This window comes from Pygocentrus nattereri, chromosome 19 (assembly GCF_015220715.1).
Source record: "Pygocentrus nattereri isolate fPygNat1 chromosome 19, fPygNat1.pri, whole genome shotgun sequence".
In the NCBI taxonomy this organism is placed as follows: Eukaryota; Metazoa; Chordata; class Actinopteri; order Characiformes; family Serrasalmidae; genus Pygocentrus; species Pygocentrus nattereri.
In genome coordinates, this window is record NC_051229.1 from 30,593,099 (window position 1) to 30,620,081 (window position 26,983).

Consider the following 26,983-nt stretch of genomic DNA (forward strand, 5'->3'; position numbering starts at 1 on the left):
ATCAGCTTGTTGAGGATGCTGAGATGGTCTGTGTTAAACTTGTTGCATGTTCGATGATCAATATCTACAGACTGTTCAATTAAAGTGAATTCAGCAGATTATATTCAAAATTGTATTCAAATAGTCGATTGAAAGTCTACGGAATGTATTCACTGCTGCTACGTCATGGCTGTGTTGTTAATATGTTGCTGAGAGTCTGTTGAATATTTATTTTATCTGAAAAGGACCACATTTTTAGATAAAGTGTTACCCTACAATATTTGCTTACATTAAAAACAAGTGTGATAATTACATTAAATTAAAATGAAATACAAATTACAGATGTGTGTCACGCCTCGGACCAACTCGCAGACTGAAACGGACTGCATTTCCCAGACTCCTTCGGGAGATCATGTGACTGCGTAACTTCCCATTGACTCAGAGTCTAAGTTGGACTACACCACCCACAATCCCAAAGGGGATCACATGACCTCTGACTCTGTTATACCAACCTATCAGCGCTCACAATCACCTGATTACTGACCTACTTCACCTGTGTATGTTTGTCACATGTTCAGAGCAGATAGTTTCTAAGCCTGGGCATAATAGAAGTATTATTTCTGATGACCTTTGCCTGTTTTTTGACCTCTGCTTGTTATCTCATTTTCTGATTTTGCTTGCCCTTTTCTGTACCTTTGCCTTGGACTCTTGGGCCTAATCCCATTTCTTATTTTTACCCCTACCCCTTGTTTTCAAGTGTAACCCTACCCCTTGATACTGAGTTAGAGTTACAAGGGGTAGTGGTTGAAATCCTTCCCCTGTGAAATGGGACGACCCTTCAAGAACCGGATATGTCAAGTTTTCTTCAGCGAGTTTTGCTTAAACAGACGAGACGAGGTTTTCCGGCCATTTCCAATACGTCGCCTCCGACCATGGTGATCGCCACTTGTGTGTCACTTGACAGGACAGGTGAATCATATTTAAAATAGCCTGGAAAAATATCCAGGACATGTTTTCCTGCTTTGTCTCCATACTACAGCAATAATGATATATCACACTGACATTCGCCTTTTATCTAAAGGAGACACCGGCGCTCGTGATTCATTCACAACTTCAGTTTCCCGCATCAATGAATCAAACGAGTCACCGAATGAAAACAGCACAAACAAAAAACTACATCACTTCATTAACAGCCACTAGCGCTGCTCTGTGGGCGACCATGCCGGTCTGCAGTGACAGCAGAGGAGGGGAAAGTTCAGCTCCTCACTGCTTAACTACGTTTAGGGCATCATAAACGGGACAACCCTACCCCTACATGTGAACACACAAAACGGAAGGGTAGGGCTAAGTGTTAGGGGCAAGGGGTGAAATGGGACTGGGCCTTGCTGTGTTTTTGGAACCCTTTTGCCTACCCTGTGACTACGTCTTCAGCTTGCCCCTTTGGTTTTGTTTGCTTGATGTTATGATCACCCTTGTGATCCTGCTACACCTTCTGGCTTTGAGCCTTGCTTGTACTCTGACTCCACTTTTGTCTGGTGAGAACATTATTCTCTTTATCTGCACACGTCTGAGTTCTGTTAACGGGTTACAGTGTGTATCTTTATTTCTTGTTAATACTTTATTTGTACTTCATTTGATGTCTGCACATCACTCATAAAGCAGAGAAACAGTGGATTTACATGGAACCGTAAAGAAAAAAATGAGGTAGAATGTATTTAGACACTTCTTCGATACATTCAAGGATTCAAGGATTCAAGGAGATTTTATTGTCATTCGCATCACATGGTACATGAGGTGGAACGAAATTAAGATCTCATGGTCCAGTTTACACCCAAGAGCTGTTATTAAAATAGATAAATAAATAGAAGTACACAAGAGAGGGAGAGTAGGAAGTTAGCAGCAATATGAAGTCCAGAGTGCAAGTTTGCTATAGCAGCATGATATTGACTTAGAGCAGTGGATAAAGTGTCTAGATAAAGTGTCTCAGTGCGGTTTAAAGTGACAGTGCCTGTAACAGTACTTGTTCTTGTAAGTGTCAGTTGGAATTTAGGAGCCTTACAGCTTCTGGTATGAAGCTGTTTTTGAGTCTGGTTGTTTTGCACTTGAAGCTCCGCAGCCTCCTGCCTGAGGGGAGTGGGACAAAAAGTGCATGTGCTGGGTGGGTGGGATCCTTCCTGATGCAGGTAGCCCTGCACCTGGAGGTGTAAATGTCTGTGGTGCTGGGGAGGCTGACTCCAGCAATCCTCTGTGCAGCCTTCACTACCCTCTGCAGTGCTTTCCTATCTGCAGCAGAGCAGCTTCCATGCCACACGTTGATGCTGGAGCACACGACGCTCTCCACCACACATCTGTAGAAGGAGGTGAGGACTGCCCTCCCGAGTCCAGCTCGTCTCAGCCTCCTGAGGAAGTAGAGCCGCTGATGTGCCTTCCTGACCAGAGTGGAAGTGTTGTTGCTCCAGGTGAGGTTGCTGCTCAGGTGCACACCCAAGTACCTGTAGCTGTCGACCACTTCCACCTCAGAACCTCCAATGTGCAGAGGGAGGTGGTCATGATGGCCCCTTCTGAAGTCCACAATCATCTCCTTCGTCTTCTTTACGTTGATGCAGAGGTTGTTTTCTCTGCACCAACCCTCCAGGTGTTCCACCTCCTGCCTGTAGTTGGACTCATCTCTGTTTGTGATGCATCCAACCACTGCTGTGTCGTCCGCAAACTTCACCATATGACAGCCTGGATGGATAGGTGAGCAGTCATATGTAAGCAGTGTAAACAGGAGGGGGCTCAACACACAGCCCTGAGGGGAGCCAGTGCTGAGGGTTATGGTGGGGGAGGAGATGTTGTGGATCCTCACAGACTGCGGCCTGTTGGCCAGGAAGTCTAGGACCCAGTTGCACATGGAAGAGCTCAGTCCAAGTGAGGAGAGTTTTGTTATCAGGGTCTGAGGAATCATGGTGTTGAAAGCAGATGTGAAGTCCACAAAGAGCATACGAACATAGGAATCCTTCTGCTCCAGGTGGGTGAGGGCAGTGTGGACCACAGAGGAGATGGCATCCTCTGTGGATCGATTCCTCCTGTACGCATACTGGTGTGGATCCACAGTGACGTTGATGGTGGCTTTGATGTGGGTCTGAACCAGTCTTTCAAAGCACTTTGTTACTATCGGCGTGAGGGCCACTGGCCGGTAGTCATTTAGACCCGTCACTGCAGAGCTCTTGGGGACCGGGATGATGGTGGCAGTCTTCATGCAAGAGGGGACTGCTGCCTGGATGAGGGAGGCGTTAAAGATGTCCGCCAGGACGTCCGAGAGCTGGTCGGCGCAGTCTCTTAGCACCCTTCCGGGGATGTTGTCCGGGCCAGCAGCTTTCCGGGGGTTGATCCTCCTCAGCGTCCTTCTTACTTCTGCTGGTGTCACGCTGAGGGGCTCCTCTCCTGGTGAGTGTGTGAGTTTGGTGCTGGGGGGGGTGTCAGGGTTCTCAAAGCGGGCGTAGAACTTGTTGAGGGCCTCAGGCAGGGATGGGTCTTTGGAGCTTTGTGCAACGTTGGATTTGTTGTCCGTGATGCACTTGATGCCCCTCCACATGCTCTGTGGATCCTGGGAGGAAAAGTGTCCCTGGATTTTCAGAGCATATGCTGCTTTTGCCCTCTTGACTCCAACAGTCAGCTCTCTTCTAGCCCTCCTGAGTTCACCTGAGTCCCCAGACCTGAAGGCAGCATCCCTGGCTTTCAGCAGAGAACGCACCTCTGCGTTCAGCCAGGGTTTCTGGTTCGGGTAGCAAGTCACAGTCTTGGTGGTAGTGACATCCTCCGTGCACTTGCTGATGTACCCGAGAACAGCAGATGTGTACTCCTCCAGGTCCAGCTCCCCCTCACACTCATCTGGTGTTCACTTGGTACCCACTCTCACTGAGTGCTCTGCTTGAGAAGAAAAAAGTACATTATATTACTATAAGAAGTCCTTCAGTCAGCTGATACAAAGGAGTAACACTGTTATTTTACACTGCACCTCAAAACACTTCACCCATACTTGCTAATATATGGCTAACTCATTTGAATTGTACTAACAGGGCCTTACAGCTTTAGTCCACTATCAGCTGCTATATTAGCAACATATAAGCAGCTAAAAGCCTCTGTCTGACCTGCTTTTGACCTTAACCTTCTTAAGCTCTATTTTCCTTCATCCTCACCACACAGACACAGCTGTTCCATTTAAACTTCATTCTATTTCTCTTTCCATTTGCTGAGACGTAGGTTACATCTTCAGAGCTGTTCTGCTGCAGGGCCTTTGTAAGACCTTATTTAAGGTTATTGTGAACGCTGCGGAGAGCTGGTAGGTTTGTGGGATTGAAGATGTAATTAAAGACACGATTGTACAGTGTAGTAGCTTTCTTGGAACCTGATTAAAACATGAGTATAAGGGAAGGGAAGGGCAAAACCTGAAGATATAGCATTTGTCATGCATCTGCCCCGAGGCCTAACTGTTCCTCTGTGGATTATTCTGTGTTAGCACACAGAACCGAGAATATTTGTGAACATTTCTTTCATCCGTATTCTATAACACCTTAATGTGTGCACATAGTATGATGTTTGCTTTCTGAGAAATTCTCAAAAGGCTGTGATGCTGTTTCTTTGCCTTATGACTTACAGTAATAGAATATTTAAGCAACTGAACTGTCAGACTGTCAGGAAAATTCCACTTGTATCTTCAAGGCTATACTAGTACTGGCCGATATATCACTTATACACTGATATTAGCGTTACACAGTATTCATAAAAAAGAACAAAAAAGAAAAAAAAGAGTTTCACCAATTTTTCAAGATTTCAGCTTATCTCAGTCACTGAGACATAAACAAAGTCATTTAGAGTGGTTTGGTGTTGAAGTGGTTCGTTTTGTAAATGAGCTGGAAAACAACTCACATTTCTTTACAGTGGTAGTGATAGGAACCAGGAGTCACAATGTTTACAATACAAATATATCCATTTTGTGGCGGCACGGTGGCGTGGTGGGTAGCGCTGTCGCCTCACAGCGAGGAGGGCCTGGGTTCGATTCCCTGGCCGGGCGACCGGGGTCCTCTCTGTGTGGAGTTTGCATGTTCTCCCCGTGTCTGTGTGGGTTTCCTCCGGGTTCTCCGGTTTCCTCCCACAGTCCAAAGACATGCAGTCAGGCCAATTGGACGTGCTAAATTGCCCCTAGGTGTGAGTGGCTGGCTGTCTGTCTGTCTGCCCTGCGATGGACTGGCAACCCATCCAGGGTGTATCCTGCCTTCCGCCCGAAGACTGTTGGGATAGGCTCCAGCACCCCCCCGCGACCCTGACGGAGAAGCGGCTTAGAAAATGGATGGATGGATGGATGGATGGATGGATATATCCATTTTCTTTTTTTTCCCAAGTGACCAGTGAACCTATACATGTCTTCCGAGTTTTTTATGAAATGTTGATGATGGTAAAAAAAAAAGTGGTAAAGTTTTCTTTGGGTACTATTTTGCCTTGTAACACCCTTCCTGTACACCTCTGGCATAAATAGATTTTAAAAAGAACAAAGTCGTACATCAAAACTGTCATAAAACAAAGTCTCAGGTGTCAGACGGTGTATTTATAAGCATTTCATGTAATAACTTTCTGTGATGTTGCTTTCAGAAGCACTAAACTCTTTGGACATCTGGTTTCTGTCACCAACACTGCAAACAATTCTGACTTGATAAGTTTCTCTAGAACAGAGCTACTCCATATCACACCAAGCCACTCTGAATGACTTTCTTTACATCATAATCATATAATTATACAGATTTTTTACATCCATCTATCCATTTTCTAAGCCGCTTCTCCCTCAGGGTCGCATGGGTGGGGGTGGGGGTGCTGGAGCCTATCCCAGCGGTCATCGGGTGGAAGGAAGGAAAGACCCTGGACAGGATTTTTTTACAAATAAATGAAATCCCCTTTTAATTAACTGCAGGCATTAATGAGCTAAAACATTCTCCACTCTCCCTACATATTGTACATGTTGAGTTTCTCAAAGCACATCAAGCACATGGTGTCTATAACTCACTTGTGCACATTGAGCAGTCCGAAGAATCTCCACAATGGAGTAAAACACGTTTGTGTTCCTTTAAAAGAAGAAATAGCCATAAATCCACACCAGCAGGAGCTCACAGAGGAGGTCATAACTTAAAAATAACAGCGTGTTATTTACAGAAGTTTATTATGTTTAATTAAGCCAATTATTCCTGAAAACATATCATCTAAAGTTAGCATGGGAGATATAGGTCTAAGACTATGCATGGGGGGCATATAATCCAGATTAAATGAAATATCATGCTATTATTTTTGGGTATCATGTTATTCTGTGATTTATTAGGGAAATATTGTAAGAAATGTTATTGATATAGAAAAGAGGATACAGTACAGTGCAATACAACTCAATAAAGCCCAGCACTAGACTAAAATACAAGCCCACTTACCTTGAGATGCTACTACTAGAAGTCTATGTTTTATCTTCTCGGATAGTGTTGGTGCCAGTGTTTTTTCTGCTGGGTTAACATTTCTGGGTTTTCCACCCAAAACACACAGAATGGTAATATATCACTTTCTTACTCAGCTTCTATTTTAGGCCCTAAAGTGTCCACAGCAGGCTGCACAAAGGCCTTCCAGCAAAAGCTGTGTTTTCAGGGTTTGAGGATCGCCTTAAGAGAGACTGACCTCATTGGTCTACATTTGAATAAGTCAAGGCACGATTGTGGGCAAATGCAGCTTAATCTTTGATGCTCTTTTTACACTCAAGGAGTCTGTCTTCTCTTTTCTCATGCACACAGTCTCTCTTTTTGCTGGAGTTACCATAGTTACTGCGATTTTTTGCGAGTCTGTCTACCATGCTTTTTTTCACACTCCCCTACCTCGGAGCTCAAATTGCTATAGTCTGTAGAAGTAAACTGTCCATTGTATCAGGTGATATTGACTGCATGGGCTCTTGAAACTTTATCTCTTTAGAACCAAAGCCTAATTTCTGGCTGAGTGTATCTTTATGTATTTGACTGTAACTTGCTCAAATAATACACAATTACCACATGAGTTATATGGAAAAAGTTCAGATGCCTTTGGTTAAATTATGTTTTGTTGATTTTCTGCAGTAGTGGTTGATCGTGTATTTTAATTGGGATTTAATGGATTTTCAGTGTTGAGTTTACAATGTATGTGCAAATTATTTTCATTCTGCACACTAAAAGTGACTCATTCTCAGCACCTTTGGTCAAATTAGGTTTTGCCTAAGTTCCACCTTAAATTTTGTGCTATATTAAATGCAATTCATTAATTTATTTGGAATTGCAATTAATGTAGCACAAACTTTAAGGTGGAACTCTTTTTAAAGCGGCACAAAAATTAATTTGGAACAGAATTTGAGGTGGCACTCAATTTAAGGTAGCACAAAAATGTATCTGGCACAGAATATAAAATGGAACTGCAATTAACATAGCTCTAAAATTAAGGTGGCACAGAATTTAAGGTGGAACTTCATTCACGGTAGCGCCTAGCAATGAATAACCATCTAGCACAGATACTGCAGCTTCTACTTAGCAACATTTTGGCAACATTTTAACAACTGTCAACAGTCTTCAATCATTTTAGCGTTTTAACGTAATTCACTGGCTTTTTTAAGCCAACTTAAAGTTTGTTCACAAACTTTCCCTTTCTGGTTAAGTGTGTTTTCTGTAGAGGATGTGTTCTCCTATTTATCTTTTTAAAAAAAAGAATAACCAGAGTTGCTCAAACTTTTGCAAATGATTGAACAGTCTGATCCAGCACAAACTCAGCACACTCTAACAAAAGATGGTTCTTCAGGGGTTCTTTAGTAAACAGAATGGTTCTATAGAGCACCATGATCACTCAAAGAACCATTTGCATGCTTAAAGGGTTCTGTTGATACTGATGATTATATGGTTCTTTAGACTGGTGTAGAATGTGTTGTAGATGGTCCTAGTTAGAACAAGCTTGAAACGGGTTCTTTTTTTGTTAAAAGCTTGACATCGAAACAATAGAAGAACCCTTTTTGGTACTATAAAGGACCATTTATCTTTACTAAAGAACCCTTGAAGCACCATCTTTTTTATGACTGAGTCATTAACAATCACTTTTAATGTTTAGGATAAAAATAATTTGCAAATACATTAAAAACTCAACACTGAAAATCGATTAAAATCCAGTTAAAATAAACCACTAATAAACCAATAAACCACAAATCAACCACTTTATTAACTTATAAGTATTTGGAATCCTCTACTGATAATATGTACAGAACCATAACCATTTTTCTCAGCAATGTCATTAGGTGTTTTTAGTTTTTGCCCTTATCGGTGCCCATATACACGTTTCTATCTAGATCTAGGAGTGTTTTTTAAACTGTCTCTGGCCTCATTGTCATCACTGCCCTCGAAAAGCATTTGTAGGACTTTAACTCACTTCTTAAGGAAAGTCTTGTTTTCATAAAATCTTGTCTAGCATATTTTGATCATTTCAAAATTCATGCTGGAGTTTGCAATTCGCATTTAAGAATGTGATGGTAGTTATGCTTTCAAAATGAAACTGCTGTGGTGTGGGAGGATAGAGAGATTCATCTCACCTTTGACTGGATCTACTGGATGGTGTAATGCTGTGATTGGCTATCAAATGACAACAAATGTAGTTATTGGTATAGTGGTTTGTTAGTGTAGTGGTTAACACCTTTGCCTTTTATGTTATAAACTGGGGTTCAATCCTCACCTGGGTAAGCACCCTACATTATACCGATAAGAGTCCTTGGGCAAGACTCCTAACACTGCCTTTGCCTACCTGTGTAAAATGATCAAATTACAAGTTGCTCTGGATAACAGTGTCTGCCATAAATGTAGTTATGTTATAACTGAAGTTCGGGCAACATGCCTGAAACCCCTCCTTTTTCCAATTTTACGCCCTATAAATTCTCTTGCTCACCTTTTATTCCCATGACGAAGGGTTTGCAATCATCACCACCACCTCCTCCATGTTGCTCATTCCAGTATCAGTCCTGCTACACCTATGAGGGGGGGCTGGGGTCTGGCCTTCTAGCTATAGGCAGAAGCTGGCCAGAACTCCAGCCGAAGTTCTCAAAGTTCTCTCCCCCTCAACTCAATCAGTGTCCCCTTATACTACCACCACCATGTTGAAGGCACAGTCTGAGCTGACAAGCAACAAAAAAAGGACTGTGCAGGAAAAAGGCTGCTATACTTTAATCTGAATACACTGTAATATAATTGCTGAGCAATACTGATGATTCTGCAGATGTAGTGTAGGTATATAGGATATATGACACACAATATCACACATAGGATGCTGTCACAAAGCTCAGATTCTTTAGTTACCACTCTCAGAAAAAAGGTATTAAACTGTCACTGGGGTGGTTCCCTCGAGGGTACATCTCAGTACCTTTAGTCAGGGAACATAACTGAAATGATAGTTTTACTGACTCCACACCCCCCGCCTCGCCTCCAGGCTTTTATTCTACTGTTCTGTTTTAAAAGATTAGATTATGAAAAGGTACAAATACCAACTTTTCACCTGGAAAAACTTATTCAAGGTTCACAACTGGACCTTAAAATCACTGTTGTACCTTTCGAGGGAACGTTTTCATTGTTTGTACCTTGATGAATGAAAAATGTACCTGCACAAAACCTTTATTTCTAACAGTGCACAGATGCTGCAGATAAAGAATATGCTTAAAAATGCTGACATATTCCTTTGTTTCAGCTTCTGCTTAGGTGTTTTCCTTTAGTTTTTCATAAATGGAAAGCAGTCCAAGGCTCTGCAGCTCACAAGTTGGGATAGTTTTGTGTTTTCTCTGTCCTCCCATTTCTCTTTCCACTCAAGAACAGCTTGATGAATTAGCTAATGGGGTACATTCAACCAGGGAAAACATGGACTTTTAAGGCACCTCCTGGTAATAGAACCTGAGGACTAGCCCCTTATTAGAGAATTAAACAGTAAGTTTATGGTAATAACAACATTCACTGTTCACGTCATAGGGTGACGCAGTGGGTAGCGCTGTTGCTTCACAGCAAGGAGGGCCTGGGTTCGATTCCCCAGCCGGGCGACTGGGATCCTCTCTGTGTGGAGTTTGCATGTTCTCCCTGTGTCTGTGTGGGCTTTCTCCGGGTTCTCCGGTTTCCTCCCACAGTCCAAAGACATGCAGTCAGGCCAATTGGATGTGTTAAATTGCCCCTGTGTGTGAGTGACTGTCTGTGTCTGTCTGTCTGCCCTACGATGGACTGGTGACCTGTCCAGGGTGTATCCTGCCTTCTGCCGGCTCCAGCACCCCCCCCCCCCCCCCCGCAAACCTGAGGGAGAAGCGGCTTAGAAAATGGATGTTCATGTTATACAAGGAACACCTACCTTGTACTTCCACTTACATTAAACCTCAACTACATAGACTCTTGCCACACAGTTAAATTGTATTTCATTCATCATTTGGTCAGTTTCTGACCACAGAGTTGCTGTTGACCATTGATATTATTTGGGTGGTGGACGTGTGACACTGCCATGTGTACGGCTCTATTAAGGGTTTTTTACACAAATCAGTGCTCAATGGGAGTGGTCCAACACCCTTAATACCTTACCAAGAGTGGCTCTGAGGCCAGAAACTGACCACTGATGAAGGGCTAGAGGAAGACCAACACATATAAGGTCAAACCAGATAAAGTCTCTAAGTGTACACCAGTAATGTAGAGCTACAATTGAGGGGTTTCTGAGGAAATGTCATGTTTTTAGACCAATTCTTAAACAAACCCACAGAAAAGCACCACGCAGGTGGTGGATGGTTCATCTTGGATATCTTTGACTGTTTAATTCCATCCTTGATAGTGAATATATCAGCTTTTTTTCTCTTATACTTTCTATTTATGGAACTGTCTGCTAGACTGCCTAACACACCCTTAACTGACTGGGGCTTTCAAACCACAAAGCGCTTTTTCATCAACCCACCAAGCGCAGCTTTTGTCTGGGCAATGACCTATTAAATCTGCATCGTCTGCCTCTGCAGACAATTTTCATTTTTTTAATATGCAACACGTTGAGATTTGAGCCTGATGATAAGTGAAGCGTAAATATGATATTCAGCCAAAGGTATGTGGACATCTGATCCTCACACCTATACAAGCTTGCGAGACATTCCATTCCAAAACCATAGGTGTTGATACTGAGTTGGCTCATAACAGCCTCCACATTTTTGGAAAGGCTTTCCACAAGATTTTGGAGATGATTTTTGTGATGCTGGACATGAATCCATCAAAAAGACATTCAGTGAGGTTGAGATCAAAGCTCTGTGCAGGCAACATTAATTTCACAGCAAAGGAAAATCAACACAGCATTACGTTCAATTTGCTATAAAACATTACAACCCCATTTATTCAATTTCAAGTGCATGTCGCGACACAAGTGTGTTTTTGTGCTGTATTTATACAATGTTTTTAAAATACATGTAAGACAGTGTACTTGCAGAAGGGGAGGTGAACGGGATAGTAAAATGAAAGATAAGTGAAAAACAGCAGTTTCCAAAACTGGAGTTTCAAGACCACCAAAACTGTCCCCATCAGATCAACAGCACTGCCGGGGTCCCCCTACAGTTGCGGAGTGTATTTCACTTTTATACTACGTTGTGAGTGCCCCCTTTTTAGTTTAGCATTTAGTTTTTGTGTGTGTGCTCTGTGTTAGACTGGCGACCTGTCCAGGGTGTTTTCCACCCAGTGACCCCTGGGATAGGCTCCAGCACTGCCCATGATCCAGGAGGATAAGCGGCTTAGATGATGATGATGAGAGAGAAAGTTTCTCTCATTTCTCTCATTTTTATGGCACTGACTTTTGCACAGTACCATAATTATGAATGTAATCACACAGTAAGCCACACAATGAGTTTACCTTTACATTCTGAATGGACAGATTTGAATCTCCACTTCTGACTTCTTTTTATACATTTTGATGTCAAACCCATGGCAAAGGGTCCAATAGTAACTTAATTTTGATCAAATTCAGCATCATACAATACAACAAAATGTCTCCAATGAGCTACGATTGAGCAATAATTCATGTCCATGCTTTTTTTCCATAGTTTTTCTAATAGTTTCTCATTGTACTTCCACTGTGCCACCCAGGCTGGTCGAGAGGAAGCACTTTTGCGTTGAAACTGAGCCTGAACGCTCTGTTTTGATTAAGAAAGCATTCGCTCCAATTGAATGTCAACCAAAAAACTCTCCCATTTGTTGGAAGGGTTTAAGCGAGGCACAGCAGAGCGTAATCAGATCATGCAGTGCATACATTTAAACTGCACTCCCTCTGCGAAAATGAGCTTACTTTTCCCATTTGCAAATAAGTGGCTTTTAATGGGTTTGATAAGGCTGTCCTGGAGCTGACCCTGCTCATGCTGGTGCTGTGACAGGCCTTGTATGTGCACATGTAGGGAACCTGTTTAAGTTGCTGTAAGTTTGGCCTCTGATTTGAAGCACTGCTTCATGTTTAAATAGACATCTGCTCATGCATCGTTTCTTCCCATATCAAGGGTATTAATAGGGAGTTTGTCCCTCTTTGCTGCAGTAACAGCCTCTACTGTTTAGGGAAGGCTTTAGACTAGATGCTGGAACATTTCTGTGAGGATTTGATTGCATTCAGTCACCTGACACATGTGAATTCCAGGTGTAAATGTGGCCACAGAGGGAGAGACAGAGATTAAGAGACTCTAAAAACAAAAAAGGCTGTTTTTGGCCCAATGTCTTTTGAATTTGGTGGATTTTTCTGTAGAGTTTTGTTCTTTTTTCCAGCTGTTCTGATGGTACGTTGTTAAAATGATTGGAGCGCTCGAATTAAGCCTCTTATCGATTTGTATTTCGCTTGGCTGCCATCAAAGAACAAAGTTTCAAAGCCCAAGAAATAATCGTGCTCGCATTGGCTCGCACGTCAGACGCCGTCTGTTTGAAGTCGGCCTGCAAGCAGCAGCGAGGAGGGACGCGCACATTGTGCACATAGTGTACTGTATGCGATGATGTCATAGCAGGATCAAAACAAGCTCAGCGTGGACATCAGAGGCTGAGCAGGAGCTGCTGATGTCATCATCCGGCCTTTGATAGTGTAGCTACAAAAGCCGACCAGGCCTCCGGGGGTTTGAACATGGAAAGTTTGGGATTTCCTTCTACAGTCGGCAAAAGGATACGGAGACAGACTTGGCTTGTGGAGCTGCCGTCAAGAACTGTGAGGGAAAATAGCTCGGTGTGAAGAAGCTTGGAGATATTCTGGCCTGTGCAGCCAGAAATAACTGGCTACAGCGCTCACAGTTCTGTCAACAGACAGAATTTGATGGAACCCCAGCCAAAAATCCATGATTACAGCGCAATGAAATGCATCACTGCTCCACTTCCTGCTGGAGCTGCTGTTACCGAGCCAGGTGTTTCATGCTGAACACTTGAAAGTGCTCATATTTTATATTTTTCATAAATTTTCAAAGGTTGTCATTTCAGTTCATTTGCATATGGCTGTTTTCCTTCTTTATCCATAGAAGGGAAGCGGCATTGCAGTTTAAACCTAGCATTTGGTATGATGACTGGCATGTTATGTAAAATTCTCATCCTTTTTTCCGTCAGTGTTCACTCACTACAGTACCCAGCTTGCATTGTGCAAATGCATCATACAAGCAATGGGAACTCTGTCTATGGTGCTAAAGAAATACACTGTTGTTACCATGAAGCTAATAATACAGATGCAGTTATAAGATTCAGTAACATTAGCCTTCTGGATTCCAGCTAGTGGGAAAACTTTTCAAACAGCTTGCTTCATGTACAGTACTGTGCGAAAGTCTTAGGCACCCAAGACACATTTTCAAAATCTATTTATTGTGTAGTTTGTGTTTATTTGCTGAGAAAAGTGTTAATATTTGAATAAACAAAATGTACAGAATATTAATTAATAATAATTTTATATATTCATATATTTAGCGATTTTCTGGATGTTAGTGTGTTTGTGTGTTTGTTTACCCATTTCCAAGCCTCTCCTCGAGGAATCCCAGTATTATATGTAGTTAAAAAGCAGCTCCTGGTTTGACCAATCAGTGCTCAGTAAATTGAGCTCATGATGTCATTGATGATATTAACGAGTCTCTGTGGCGGCTGTGAAGGTGTCAAGGAAAAACATGGACCCAAGAAATTCTTGTTACTTTTTATTGTTTTTATGTTTATTTGAATTATGAATACGACTTTATTCTAATGTATATTGTGATGAACTCACTGCTGAGGTCAACTGTTTAAAAATTTGCTTAGATGCCAAAAACTTTCACACAGTACTGCATCTGCCCACTTGTAGTTTCTCAAAAGTTTCTCCTCCTCCACCTTCAAGTACATCATCATATTTGTCTTCAAACCCAGAAAATCCCACACTTGGGACTGTTGTAGTACAACTACAGCATGTAAGCAGGCATGTTTATGTCACATGTAGCAATGGTTAGATTCTTCATTTTGTCCAGAGCGCCTCTGTAAATAGACTGTGCCCTTAAGACTGACATATGTAAATGTCCTCTGTTCTGATAGGTGTTCTGTTTTGTTGCTCGTTTGAAAAAGGCAGGCCTGTTCGCTGTTGGAAAAAGGACAAAGTAGCCACACTCCTTATCCCATCATACGCTGAATGGGTGGTGATATGGAAATGTGTTTGGTTGTGATGTCACAACCCTGGTGAATTCAAAACTGACTGAAGCTCAGTTTGCATGTATAGATTGTGAGGGCTGGAGAGGGATTGGGTAGGTTTTGAATCAGTGTTTACAAACCACACTTTAAAAAAAGAAATCAAAAAAGCGAGAAAAATGATTTTTTCTGTGACATGGGCCCTTTAACAGGAGGAGACTGACTGTGTTCAACAAAGACTCTGCAGTGATGTTTTATATAACCCCATCCCCTGTGCAGCCCCCAAAACAGACACTCCTCCCTCTGCAACCGCCCAGAATTACTGCAGCCTCCACGAGGAGCAGAGAGGAGCATTACGTCACCTCCCCGGCCCGTTCCCGTGGCGACTGTCTCCTCAGGATGCGCTGCATGTGCACGAGGGTAGGAGGGAGAGAGGGAGAGAGGGAGGGAGGGAGGGAGGGATGGTGGGATGGAGCGGTGGAACGGCAGCCTCGTGTGGAGATAGGAGAGAAGAGGAGCCTGCAGGCCAGGCTGTGACTCCAGAATAAAAATTACAGCCTGGCCTCTGCCAGTTAATTATCCCACTTCACAAAGTAGTCATTAAACCACGTCGGCACACTTGGCTCCTAATGGGCCGGATTTAATCTAAGTGGGTTAAATACATAAATAAGGTACCAGAAAAAAAGACAAAAACAAACTTACAAATGCATAAATAAACTCTGGCTTACAGGCAGGATGAGATGCTGACAGAACAGTGGCCAGTCACAGTGCTGAGCCTTAGACTATTTAAAGTGATAGTTCAGTAAAAATCGGCTCTACAGATTTCCTCCTTACCCCAAAACTAATGCACCCACTAAGACATGCTTGGTATCTGAAGTTTGCTTGTTTAGATTTGCATTGACGCTATGATGCTAGTATAGCTAACAAAGCATGGAAGTCATGGAATATTCTATATTTATGGATTATATTTTTTCCACCACTGAGGTTCACTATATATCAAAAATAGCCATTGTTCACTTTCAATTACCTCTCTTTATCCCTTAGAATTAAACAGGCTGTTTTTTGTTACTGTGCCTTTAAGACTAATATATGTAAATGAGCTCTCTTCTGACAGGCCTCTCTGTACTATGACGCATTGAAAAAGCGGTCCATGCCGGGCAGAGCTGAAGTGCTTTAGGCTGAATAGATGGATATGAATAGGTCAGGGGTCGGCAACCCAAATGTTAAGAAGAGTCATTTTGTTCTTTCAGCAAAAATCTAATCACTTTAGGAGCCACAACATTTTGTCCATTTTACCATCTTAGCTGTAAATATGGCTCACTTTGGCTAACAAATATCATATAAATGAAAATACTGGCTTACTTTGCTCTGCTTTAGATCAGCTACAGCTGCTTTTCTCACATCTCCATCAGGAAACTTTTCCTCATAAGCAGAAAAAGTTCCTGTAAAATATCTCTCAACATTTGACTTTTTATGAGGCTCAAGTCAGCTTCTCCTTTGGCAGATTGTTGCTCATATTTTCCCAATTCACCTTATGAGGCACCAGAATGTAAATGCTGCATCATTTAAGGTGGAATGAGAAAATTCAAACAAGAAGCTGACTTTCGGCTTTGCAACTTTTTAGTGTTTGACAGTTTTTTTGCTGACTAAACACATCAGGAAACCAGCTGGAGTGATTATGAATGGAAATAATTCAATTCGTCTTCAAATCATCAATGTTCGTCTTAAATCTCTCTCTTTGCCACTTCATTAGCTACTAGCTAGGGGAGATTGTTGTCTGCGTTGCTGTAGTGACCAGCAGTCTGTGTGCCAGCCTTGAGGGTTAAAGGGTGACTTAGTAATTCTACTATAACTCCAGTGTTTAAGACCATTTATTGTTAAAACTGTATTGAATAATGAGCAGAGCTTTATTGTACTGCAAAAGGTGATTATTTTCTTTTTACTTAAAGTTTAATTCTGCTGTGGAGACACTACAGTGCAGTAAAAGAGTCACATGCAGCTCCAACACCACATGTTCCCGACCCCTGGAATAAGGCGGATATGTAAAAGTATTTTGCTTTTAGTGACATCACAAAGCACATTGAATTCAATATGAGCTGCTTTTTCAGCTTAGTTTTCATATATAGACTGTACTGTCTGTAGACTCTAAATACTGTATAAGACAGTATAACATGTTATTAACACTACTTATTATACATTATATTAACAATTCATAATGTACAATAAACATGGATATAAAGTGTAATTCACTGTCTTTTTCATAAATATTTATGACCATGTTTATAATGCCTTATGAATGTTATGAATGTGTCTATAGATGCTTACAAATGTGACAGAAAGCGTTGCCATGATTGACATTTTATAGATACCAGTGTGGCTGAAACCACATAAGCAATTTTTACACACTTTACAAAATAGTTTGGGGAAAAAAATCAAATTTACACAAGTTTTCCACTCCTGCTAGATGTAGTCAATCAGCCGAGACACATTTGGTGTTCGCATTTTGTTTCTTTAGTTTAGAGCTGGAGCTCAAGACTAATGTAGCGGATAAACACAAAGTCATTAGTCTTTTAAAATAAAATCACATCCAAGACTTAATCAACCCCAAATGGCGAAGGCCCACTGCACTGCACGCAAGGTTTTTTTACACATTTCTATAACCTAAGAACAGCTCAACCAGTTTGTATTGAAGTGCATGTAGTTAGTTTTAATAAGCCTTAGTATGCCAGCGTGATGTGCAAGAACCCGATTGTGTGGGGGAGTCAGAATTCAGCACGACACCTGTCGTCTAAAGTGGCTACCCACGGGTTTTTAATTCATTTTTATAGCTCACAGTAAGTCATACTGTGTTCCAAACCACAAGCACAAGTCTGGGTGGCCTTATTAAAGAGCTGGATGCAGGGTGAGAGACGTTTGAGGGATGTATTTACGGAAAAGATTTGGGCGACTGTTGACTTCTGGAGTGTGTCAGCAAACCAGAAGCCAAATTTGGTCCCCAGTTATATCTCGGCTGATCAACTGCATGTGGAGTACCATACCGTGTTAAAGTCTTAGGCACCCAAGACACATTTTTTAAAATCTATTTATTGTGTAGTTTGTGTTTATTTGCTGAGAAAAGTGGTAATATTTGAATAAACAAAATGTCTAGAATATTAATTAATAATAATTTTATATATATATATATATATATATATATATATATATATATATATATATATATATATATATATATATATATATAAAATAATAAACTGTGATTTTCTGGATGTTTGTTTGTTTGTTTACCCATCTCCAAGCCTCTCCTCGAGGAAGCCCAGTATTATCCATCCATCCATCCATCCATTATCTTCCGCTTCTCCGGGGTTCGGGTCGCGGGGGCAGCATCCTAAGCAATGAAGCCCAGACCTCCCTTTCCCCAGCCACTTCCACAAGCTCTCCAAGGGGGATTCCGAGGCGCTCCCAGGCCAGCTGGGCGATATAGTCGCGCCAGCGTGTCCTGGGTCTTCCCCGGGGTCTCCTCCCGGGTGGACTCGCCTGTGACACCTCCCGAGGGAGGCGTCCAGGAGGCATCCTAACCAGATGCCCGAACCACCTCAGCTGGCTCCTCTCGACGTGAAGAAGCAGCGGCTCTACTCCGAGTCCCTCCCGGATGACCAAACTTCTCACCCTATCTCTCAGGGAGAGTCCAGACACCCTGCGGAGGAAACTCATTTCGGCCGCTTGTATTCGCGATCTTATTCTTTCGGTCATTACCCAAAGCTCATGACCATAGGTGAGGGTGGGAACGTAGATCGACCGGTAAATCGAGAGCCTTGCCTTATGGCTCAGCTCTTTCTTTACCACAACAGACCGGTAAAGAGCCCGCATCACTGCTGACCCAGCACCAATCCGCCTGTCAATCTCCCGCTCCCTTGTACCATCACTCGTGAACAAGACCCCGAGATACTCGAACTCCTCCACTTGAGGCAAGAGCCTATCCCCGACCCAGAGAGGGCTCTCCACCCTCCGCCCAGTATTATATGTAGTTAAAAAGCAGCTCCTGGTTTGACCAATCAGTGCTCAGTAAATTGAGCTCATGATGTAACTGATGATATTAACGAGTCTCTGTGGCGGCTGTGAAGGTGTCAAGAAAAAATATGGACCCAAGAAATTCTTGTAAATTTTTATTGTTTTTATTTTTATTTGAATTATGAATATGACTTTGTGATAAACTCACTGCTGAGCTACATTGTTTAAAAGTTTGCTTAGATGCCTAAAACTTTCACACAGTACTGTAAGTGGAAATCATTTCTACATTCTGACCCAGACTGAGGTGAGTGTTTGATATCTTAGGCCTGCAGTTAGCACAGTTCTAATTTGTGGGCAGTAAGTTATATCAACCTCGTCACTTCTGGGCAAAACTGAAAGAGACAAGCTTCAAACATTAAGCATCTGCTGGCTGATGGTCACCAGAAAATTGTGCAAATTTGATCTTTTGCCGAAGCGTCCCTTTAAAGCTCAGACTAGCCGACTCGTCGCAGACGGAGACAGAGACTGCTTTCCTGTCGTCTGTCATAAGAGTGATGCTCAGTCATTCTCCTCCAACCCCAGCGTTCTATATAGCACAGGAAGGCAGGAGGGAAATCTCAAGGAGGAAAAGTAATTAGAAGGAGCCGCGCAGGAGTCGGCCGCATGTTTAAGAATGATAACAAATTAAATTGACTGTAATGGCCTCTAGTGTTAAAGAGCAGAAGAGGAGAGATAAGGATGAATGAAGTTATCGTTTGGCCTGCAGAGAACATGGACCCCATTCTGTCTCATAGACTGACCCCTCGCTTGGACGTACAGGTCGAAGGGCCAGACGCGAAAGCGCTATGGCATGGAGATGACCGCTATCCTTTCAACACCGCAACAGGATTTCAGATGGTAATGAAAGGTTTCAGCCTTCTCAACGGCAGAGACATCTGAGATGGTTCCTGAGAGTTCTATATGGAACCATTTCATTCTGACTCAGTAAGCTTCTCTAGAATGATCTTTATAGCATTATATAAGCTATGAAAAGACAAAAATGACAATTTTGAACGCGTTATTCGTCATTTACACATATGCACTGGTTTTTGTGACATTACAAAAGCAGTGAATTCAAATTCAGACAGCTGGTTCTCTCCAGCCCACGACTGCCCCTTACTACATTTACCTTTAATTTAACTGCTTACTACAGGTTTATTACTCAATTATTACTTTCAAGAATTATTATTCAGTGATGCCTATGAATTATTCAGTAACTACTATGAATTATTAAGTAGCTTCTATTAAATATCTACCAACTACTTTACAATTATTCAGTAACTCCTATGAATTATTCAGTAGCTTCTTTTGAACAAACGTGTCAGTTCTTCCCCACTCTTTCCCCTCTCTTCCTCATTCCTTTCTCTTCCTCCCTCCTTCCTCTCTCTTCCTCATTCCTTTCTCTTCTTCCCTCCTTCCTCTCTCATCCTCACTCCTTCCTCTCTCTTCCTCACTGCATTCTTTTCTTTTTCCTCACTCCTTCCTCTCTCTTCCTCACTCTTTCCTTTCTCTTCGTCACTCCTTCCTCTCTCTTCCTCACTCTCTTCCTTTCTCTTTCTCAATCCTTCCTCTCGCTTCCTCATTCTTTCCTTTCTCTTCCTCACTCCTTTCTCTTCCTCACTCCTTCCTCTCTCTTCCTCACTGCATTCTTTTCTCTTCCTCACTCCTTCCTCTCTCTTCCTCACTCTCTTCCTTTCTCTTTCTCAATCCTTCCTCTCGCTTCCTCATTCTTTCCTTTCTCTTACTCATTCCTTCCCTCTCTCTCTTGTTCACTCCTTCCTATCTCTTCTCCTCACTCTTTCCTCTCTTCCTCACTCCTTCCTTTTCTTCCTCACTCCCCCCACCTCTCTCTCTTTCTCTCTCTCTCTGTCTACAGTAAAGTGATCACTTCATCGTATGAGCTCTTAGTAACCATGGTAGCATCTCCTCACAGTGAGCTGGAGTGTCTCAGGCTCCTCCTGTTTCCAGACCTGACCACTCAATCAAGTGGAGTCACACCACCCCCCCTACATCCCCCCCCCCCACCCATCCACCACAATCCGAACCAACACTGCCGCAGTTTGTTAGCCGACATCTCACTCAGGCGCATAAAGTGGGATTCTGAATGTAAATAAGACGTTATTCCAAAGTGCCTGGTGTAGAAAAAAGGAGGCTAATGAAATTCAGCCCATCTGACGATTCATTCTCTAGAAATCAGTTCTGATTTAGTCTGAAGCCTCAGTGTTGCGTGACTCAGCACAGAGTAATTCAACAGAGTTTTAGCAAGAGAAGCTAAATCTAGGCTGTAAATTCACACTTAAACTCAATCAAATTTCATTAGCCTCATTAGCCTGATTAACTCATCAACGCACAAAGATATAAATGTACTTCTGCAGATATTTTCTGGACATAGGCCACTTTATTACAATCCCCTATCTTGTAGTTCCACCTTGAGACTATAGCAGGGGTTGCCAGGTGTCTATTTTTTGGACCCGACACAGTTAGAGCACCGGTGACTGGCATCCGGTCGAGTCTCATGCTAATTGCATTCTTCTTGTTGACGTAAATAATGTCCTAGGCCAGCCTCTCTGTCTGTCTCTCTCTCTCTCTCTCTCTCTCTCACATACACCAGATCGCACGCCCAAGGATATTTGATTGTGGCACAGGCGTGCCCATGACTGAAACCCTAATCACATGTAGCATGTAGCTAAATATCATGTCTAATTAATACACCTCCAATTATGCCAATACTATAGTAAACACACTTTTCAGTATAGACACATTCAGATTGAGCTTCAGGATAAAAAGGTAAATGAAATCTACTTTCAAAAAGTAATTAAGTCTGTATCTTGATCCAATTAACCTGCAGAGAACACAGTGAATAACAATAGATTGTCATGGTTTTAGTTTTGTTAACTTTACACGATGAAACTTTCTTGCAACTAGTTGTGCGTTGCCTGCAGCATCATTTCCGTGGAACTTGACAGTTACACAAAGCAATTAAAAAAAAAACAACAACAACAAGCCTGAAACATATTCAATTACTCCACTATAACAGCAACTCAAATTTTTCATACACATGTCATCTTTTTTTCAGCTGTCGTTGCCATTTTCTATCCCTCAAAAAATACATACTATATATAGACAGAAGTTTCGGGACACACCTCCTAACTATTGGGCTCAGGTTTTTCAGTCACATCCATTTCTAACAGATGGATAAAACTAAGCACATAGCCTTGCAGCCATGATAGACAAAGAATGGGTCGCACTGATGAGCTCAGTGACTTTAAGCAGGACTCTGGAGCAGTGAAATTGTATTCTGTGGAGTGACGACTCATGTTTCTCTGTCTGAGTCTGGGCTTGGCGGTTGCCACGAGAACATTACTTATCTGACTGCATTGTGCCAACTGTAAAGTTTGGTGGAGGAGGGATAATGATATAGGGTTGTTTTTCAGAGGTTGGCCTAGAACCCTTAGATCCAGTGAATGGAAATCTTAATGCTTCAGCAGACCAAGACAGTTGTACTCTTCCAATCTATAGGAACAGTTTGGGGAAGAACCTTTTCCGTTCCAGCATGACAGAACCCCAGTTTCCACCCCAGAGTTTCGTGTGGAAGAGCTTGACTGGCCCACACAGGCCCTGACCTCAATCCCATGAAACACCTTTGCGATGAACTAGAACAGAGATTGTAAGACAGACCCTCTTGCCCAACATCAGTGTCTGACCTGACAAATGCTCTTCTGGATAAACAGGCAAAGAAAATCTCCGAAATCTTGTAGAAACCTTCCCAGAAGACTGGAAGCTGTTACAACTGCAAATGGAGACCAACTTCATTTTAATGCCTATGGATTTAGAATGGAATGCCATGAAAGCTCCTGTGGGTGTAATGTGTAGGTGTCCCAATACTTTTGTCTATACAGTGTATCTGTCTGTCTAACATGTCCTAAAGTCAATATATTTCATGCTGTGTGATTTTTTTCTCTCAACTGTCACTGGATCCTCTGCATTATGAGTTTTTAGCAGTCAAAGTGCAAATAATGCTACATTATAAAAGCTAATGCTTTTGCATGCTAAATTGATGCCACATGAAAGTCCACTGTTAAACTTTAGCTCTATTATATACCAACAGTGGCTACTCAAACTGAAGCCAAATCTGTCAAAGCCGCTTAACTTCCATATTTGACAAGCAGTGCTGGTTTGTGTGGGGTATTTTGGTGAGGTTGCAAGTCTTATAATGTCAATTAATTGTACAGCAATGTTAGCTTGCATGTAGAGATCGTCGTATTTCAGCTTCTTAACAGCCCCATTACTCCAGCGACGTTTAGAGGAAAAATATCTGTAAGGTAAAACATGTCAGTTTTGGGACATCAGGTTTTAGCACAGGATGCTACACCTGCAGTTTTCCAAAACACCATTCATTTCTGTCAGAAAGAGAACCAACTTAGACCTGGAGGTCCTAATAACGGCACGGTATTGATGACAGAATGACGACATGACTTCAGAAGTCTATATCTTATATGTGTCTTCTGTTCTGCTTTCAGGAATGACAGCGGCTGCCTCTTTGGTCTCCCTGGCTTGGGCGCTAGCCTCCTACCAGAAGGCCCTTCGTGACTCCCGAGATGACAAGAAGCCTCTCAGCTACCTGGCGGTCATCATCCAGTTCTGCTGGCACTTCTTCACCATCGCAGCACGGGTGGTGACCTTCGCCCTCTTCGCCTCTGTGTTCCAGCTCTACTTCGGCATCTTCATTGTGCTGCATTGGTGCGTCATGACTTTCTGGATCGTGCACTGCGAGACTGAGTTCTGCATAACAAAGTGGGAGGAGATCGTTTTTGACATGGTGGTGGGCATCATCTACATCTTCAGCTGGTTCAATGTCAAGGAGGGCCGCACGCGCTGCCGTCTTTTCGTCTATTACTTGGTCATCCTGCTGGAGAACGCAGCACTTAGCACCCTTTGGTACCTGTACCGGATTCCAGCAAGCACTGACGCCTTTGCTGTTCCTGCGCTTTGCGTCATCTTCTCCAGCTTCTTGACGGGCGTGGTCTTCATGCTCATGTATTACGCCTTCTTCCACCCCAATGGGCCGCGATTTGGACGGTCCTCCAGCCTCACCCAGCTTGACGAAGCCTCAGCCGCTTTTGCCATGCCCTCGGAAGGCGCCACCAACTCCTTGCGCTCCAACCGTGGCGGCACACTTGCGCGGGATGCTGATCGAGAAGCCAAATATGGCACAGAACGAGATGGATGCGTGCCGGTCTTCCAGGTACGTCCAACTGCCCCGTCCACACCTTCGTCCAGGGCACCACGCCTGGAAGAAACCGTGATCAGGATAGATCTTTGCCGGAACCGTTATCCGGCCTGGGAGAGGCACGTTCTGGACCGCAGCATACGTAAGGCCATCCTAGCCATTGATTCCTCACCCACACCCCCTAGGCTGCAGTACAAGGATGACACTTTGGTCCAGGAGCGTCTGGAGTACGAGACCACTTTGTAGCTCAAGCTGTGGAGGCACACATGGTAACCCACATAGATTAGCATCCATTAACAGCAGGACTGTGGCAATAACATTACTAGCGGAGCGTACTGTAGAGACTACATAGCATTCTGCCCATGATGTTGATTGTCATGGATGGCGAAACACAAAAGACAAGAAAAAGAAAAAAAGGAACAACGTATTTGTTGGTGGAAGGATGCTTGTGATCTTTTTTAAACTGTTCATTTTTTGGTTCCATCAGTTTGGATTTCTTTTTTTTCCCCCTATTTTTATTACTCATGTCTCGTCAGGGAATAAATTGTTTTTTAAAAGGCCGTTACTCACAGATCCTGTCCACTATTGTCCATTTCCTTCTCAGTGTTGTACAGGTGTCCAGGAATCACCATCGTAAACACTACAGGCAAGTTAAACACGAAGAACATTTTACACACCAATTCTGTGGCTTCTACAGACTTCTACAGGTTCCATGTCATGGTAATGTACTTAATGTCCAGTCTTTTACCCATCAGACTAAACATCCACCACACTTGTTCATGTGTTCAATGGAATTAAAACGCGACACGATATGGCTACCTGCTGTGCTGGAGAAAACGGGGGATGGCGTCTCCATGGCGATAAAGCTCACGGAGACCAAATGTCCTTGCCCAAGGTGCTGAAACCTAGGAACATCAGCAAACCTCTCCCAGTGCCAAAAACCTGGTCCCTACTGGACTCCACAGTGGACCGTGAGTCTCTGCCATTAAACTGTACATAAAAAAACCAGGGCAGCATTTCAATCATCTACTTGAATCCTGTACAAAAAAAAGAAAAAAAAAACACAAAAGGAAACAAAAATGTACAAGGTTGTCACACACTGAGGATGCCACAAGCTCCATCCTCTTCTCTCCTGGAGAAGACATCAGGCCAAGAAAACTCTTTCTGGCAGCTCAGTCCAATGGCGGCTGTGGCCAATACAGATCTGTGTGGTCCCACATACTCATCTACACACATATACACATACGTACACACATATATACTTATATGTAGCTAGATGTGCTTATAAGGACAGGTACTTATAAATACATCTAGGAATATTTACTGATGAAAGTGGAAGACACAAACAACCTACTGACACACATATGCACACACCGAGCAATCTACAGCGGCGTCAGCGGTCACTGACTGGAACCAGGATGAACTTCACCCATCAAAAAGGTTAAAGATACAGTGTTGGTGTTGGTCAGCTGCTTATCGATAGCATGTGCAAAAGTGAAAGTGTGCGTGAGTCCATGTGGGCACCCTGCATAGTTCAGTGTTTTCTTTACTCCAGAAGTATTTATTGACCAGTCGCATAAGCCCTCTGGACTAGCATCAGAGAGTTTAGTGGGTTTCCTTGCCAAGAACAACCTACTTTGGTTGCAGTGCTACAACAAAAACAAGGTTGAAAACAAAGTGGTAAACAGTAAAAATGCAAGGACATTTTATTGACTAACCTCTTGAATAGATGTTGATAATAACTATGATAACTATAATAAGATGGGATGATTCCATGATGCTTACACCTTGCTCTAAAAGGTTCATTGCTGTCATTGTGTGCAATGCAGATGTTTAAAGTTTGTTTCCAATTGGACTGATAAGAAACCTCTGTACACAATTGTGTACACACACCAGTATAGATGACCAAAAACCAGGGGTGCTCAATCTTCGCCTGGGAGATCTACAACCCTGTTAAGTTACGATCCAACATGATTTTGTTTAATATGCATATGATACTGGGTCAGTGTGTCATATGTGTTTGATCAGTGGCGGACCTAAACTCTGCAGGGTGGTGGATCTCCAGGGCCAGGACTGGGCACCCCGGTATACACTATGTGTCCAAAAGTTTGTAGACACCTCCTCATCAAACATTTCTTCTGCGATCAAGCGTATTAACAAATATTTGCTGTAATAACAGCCTCTACTCTTCTGGAAGGGCCTTGCACCAGATGTTGGAATTTGAGAACTTGACTGCCTACAGATACAAGAGTGGGGTGAGGTATGGATGTTGGATGAGTCATGCCTAAGATACCAGATGGAGATCCATCACGCCAACTCCACTGCTCAATGCTGTGGGGCTTTAAACCCCTCTAGCCCATGCTTGGCATAGAGCATGGTGACCACAGGGTCATGTGCAGCTGCTCCAGAGCATCCCATTCTATTGGCAGCACTTTCCCAGATATTAGACATTATGGGAGCAATGGGAGCACCTTAAAGTAGATGAACTCACTAATGAGAAGATATATCTGGATCCTTTTGGACTTGTGTATATCAGACTCTTTGGGACTAAAGTAGGCACTCTTACTTCTACTTGCATCATCATTTCAAAAAATACCCACCACCTGGCTAAAACACACTCAATTCAACTTGGGATGGACTTTTTAAAAAAAATACTCCAACATTTTTCAGCCTAATCTCTATCTGCCACAGGTATGGCATATTTTCAGTTAGCACAGCAAAACTTAGAAAGGAACAGAAAACTCAAACTTGTAATAGAAGCCAAGGGGCAGGTCCTGAAGCAGTTGACCATATGTTATAGATTGCAGGTTGTAAAGGCCTGGAGTATTGCTTTAATGAGTTGATATGTAGAAATCAGGTGTGCTGGAGCAGGGAAAACACTCCAATGTGCAGGGCCAGGTGTATTCCAGCTCAATGTAGGCTGCATCAACAGCAGACACAAAAGCAGCCTCGCTGCTCTGAACTAGGCTCCAGGCACTGGAGCGTCTCCAGAAATAGAACACTGTATCTTTAACTCTGCCAAAAGCATCCTCTATATATGAAAGGGAAACAAAAAAAAGTTCCTGTCTTTCTCTTT

General features: G+C 42.7%; 1 protein-coding gene across 1 annotated transcript in view; it reads left to right on the forward strand.

The window, feature by feature from the left end:
- xkr4 (XK related 4) overlaps nt 1–25,007 on the forward strand; it is a 103,128-nt gene extending 78,121 nt beyond the window's left edge. The window contains exon 3 of the mRNA XM_017705986.2: nt 23,198–25,007. Within this exon, the coding sequence (XP_017561475.1) occupies nt 23,198–24,153 (956 nt within the window). The 3' untranslated portion in view covers nt 24,154–25,007. The remainder of the gene's footprint in view (nt 1–23,197) is intronic.
- The last annotated feature ends 1,976 nt before the right edge of the window (nt 25,008–26,983 follow it).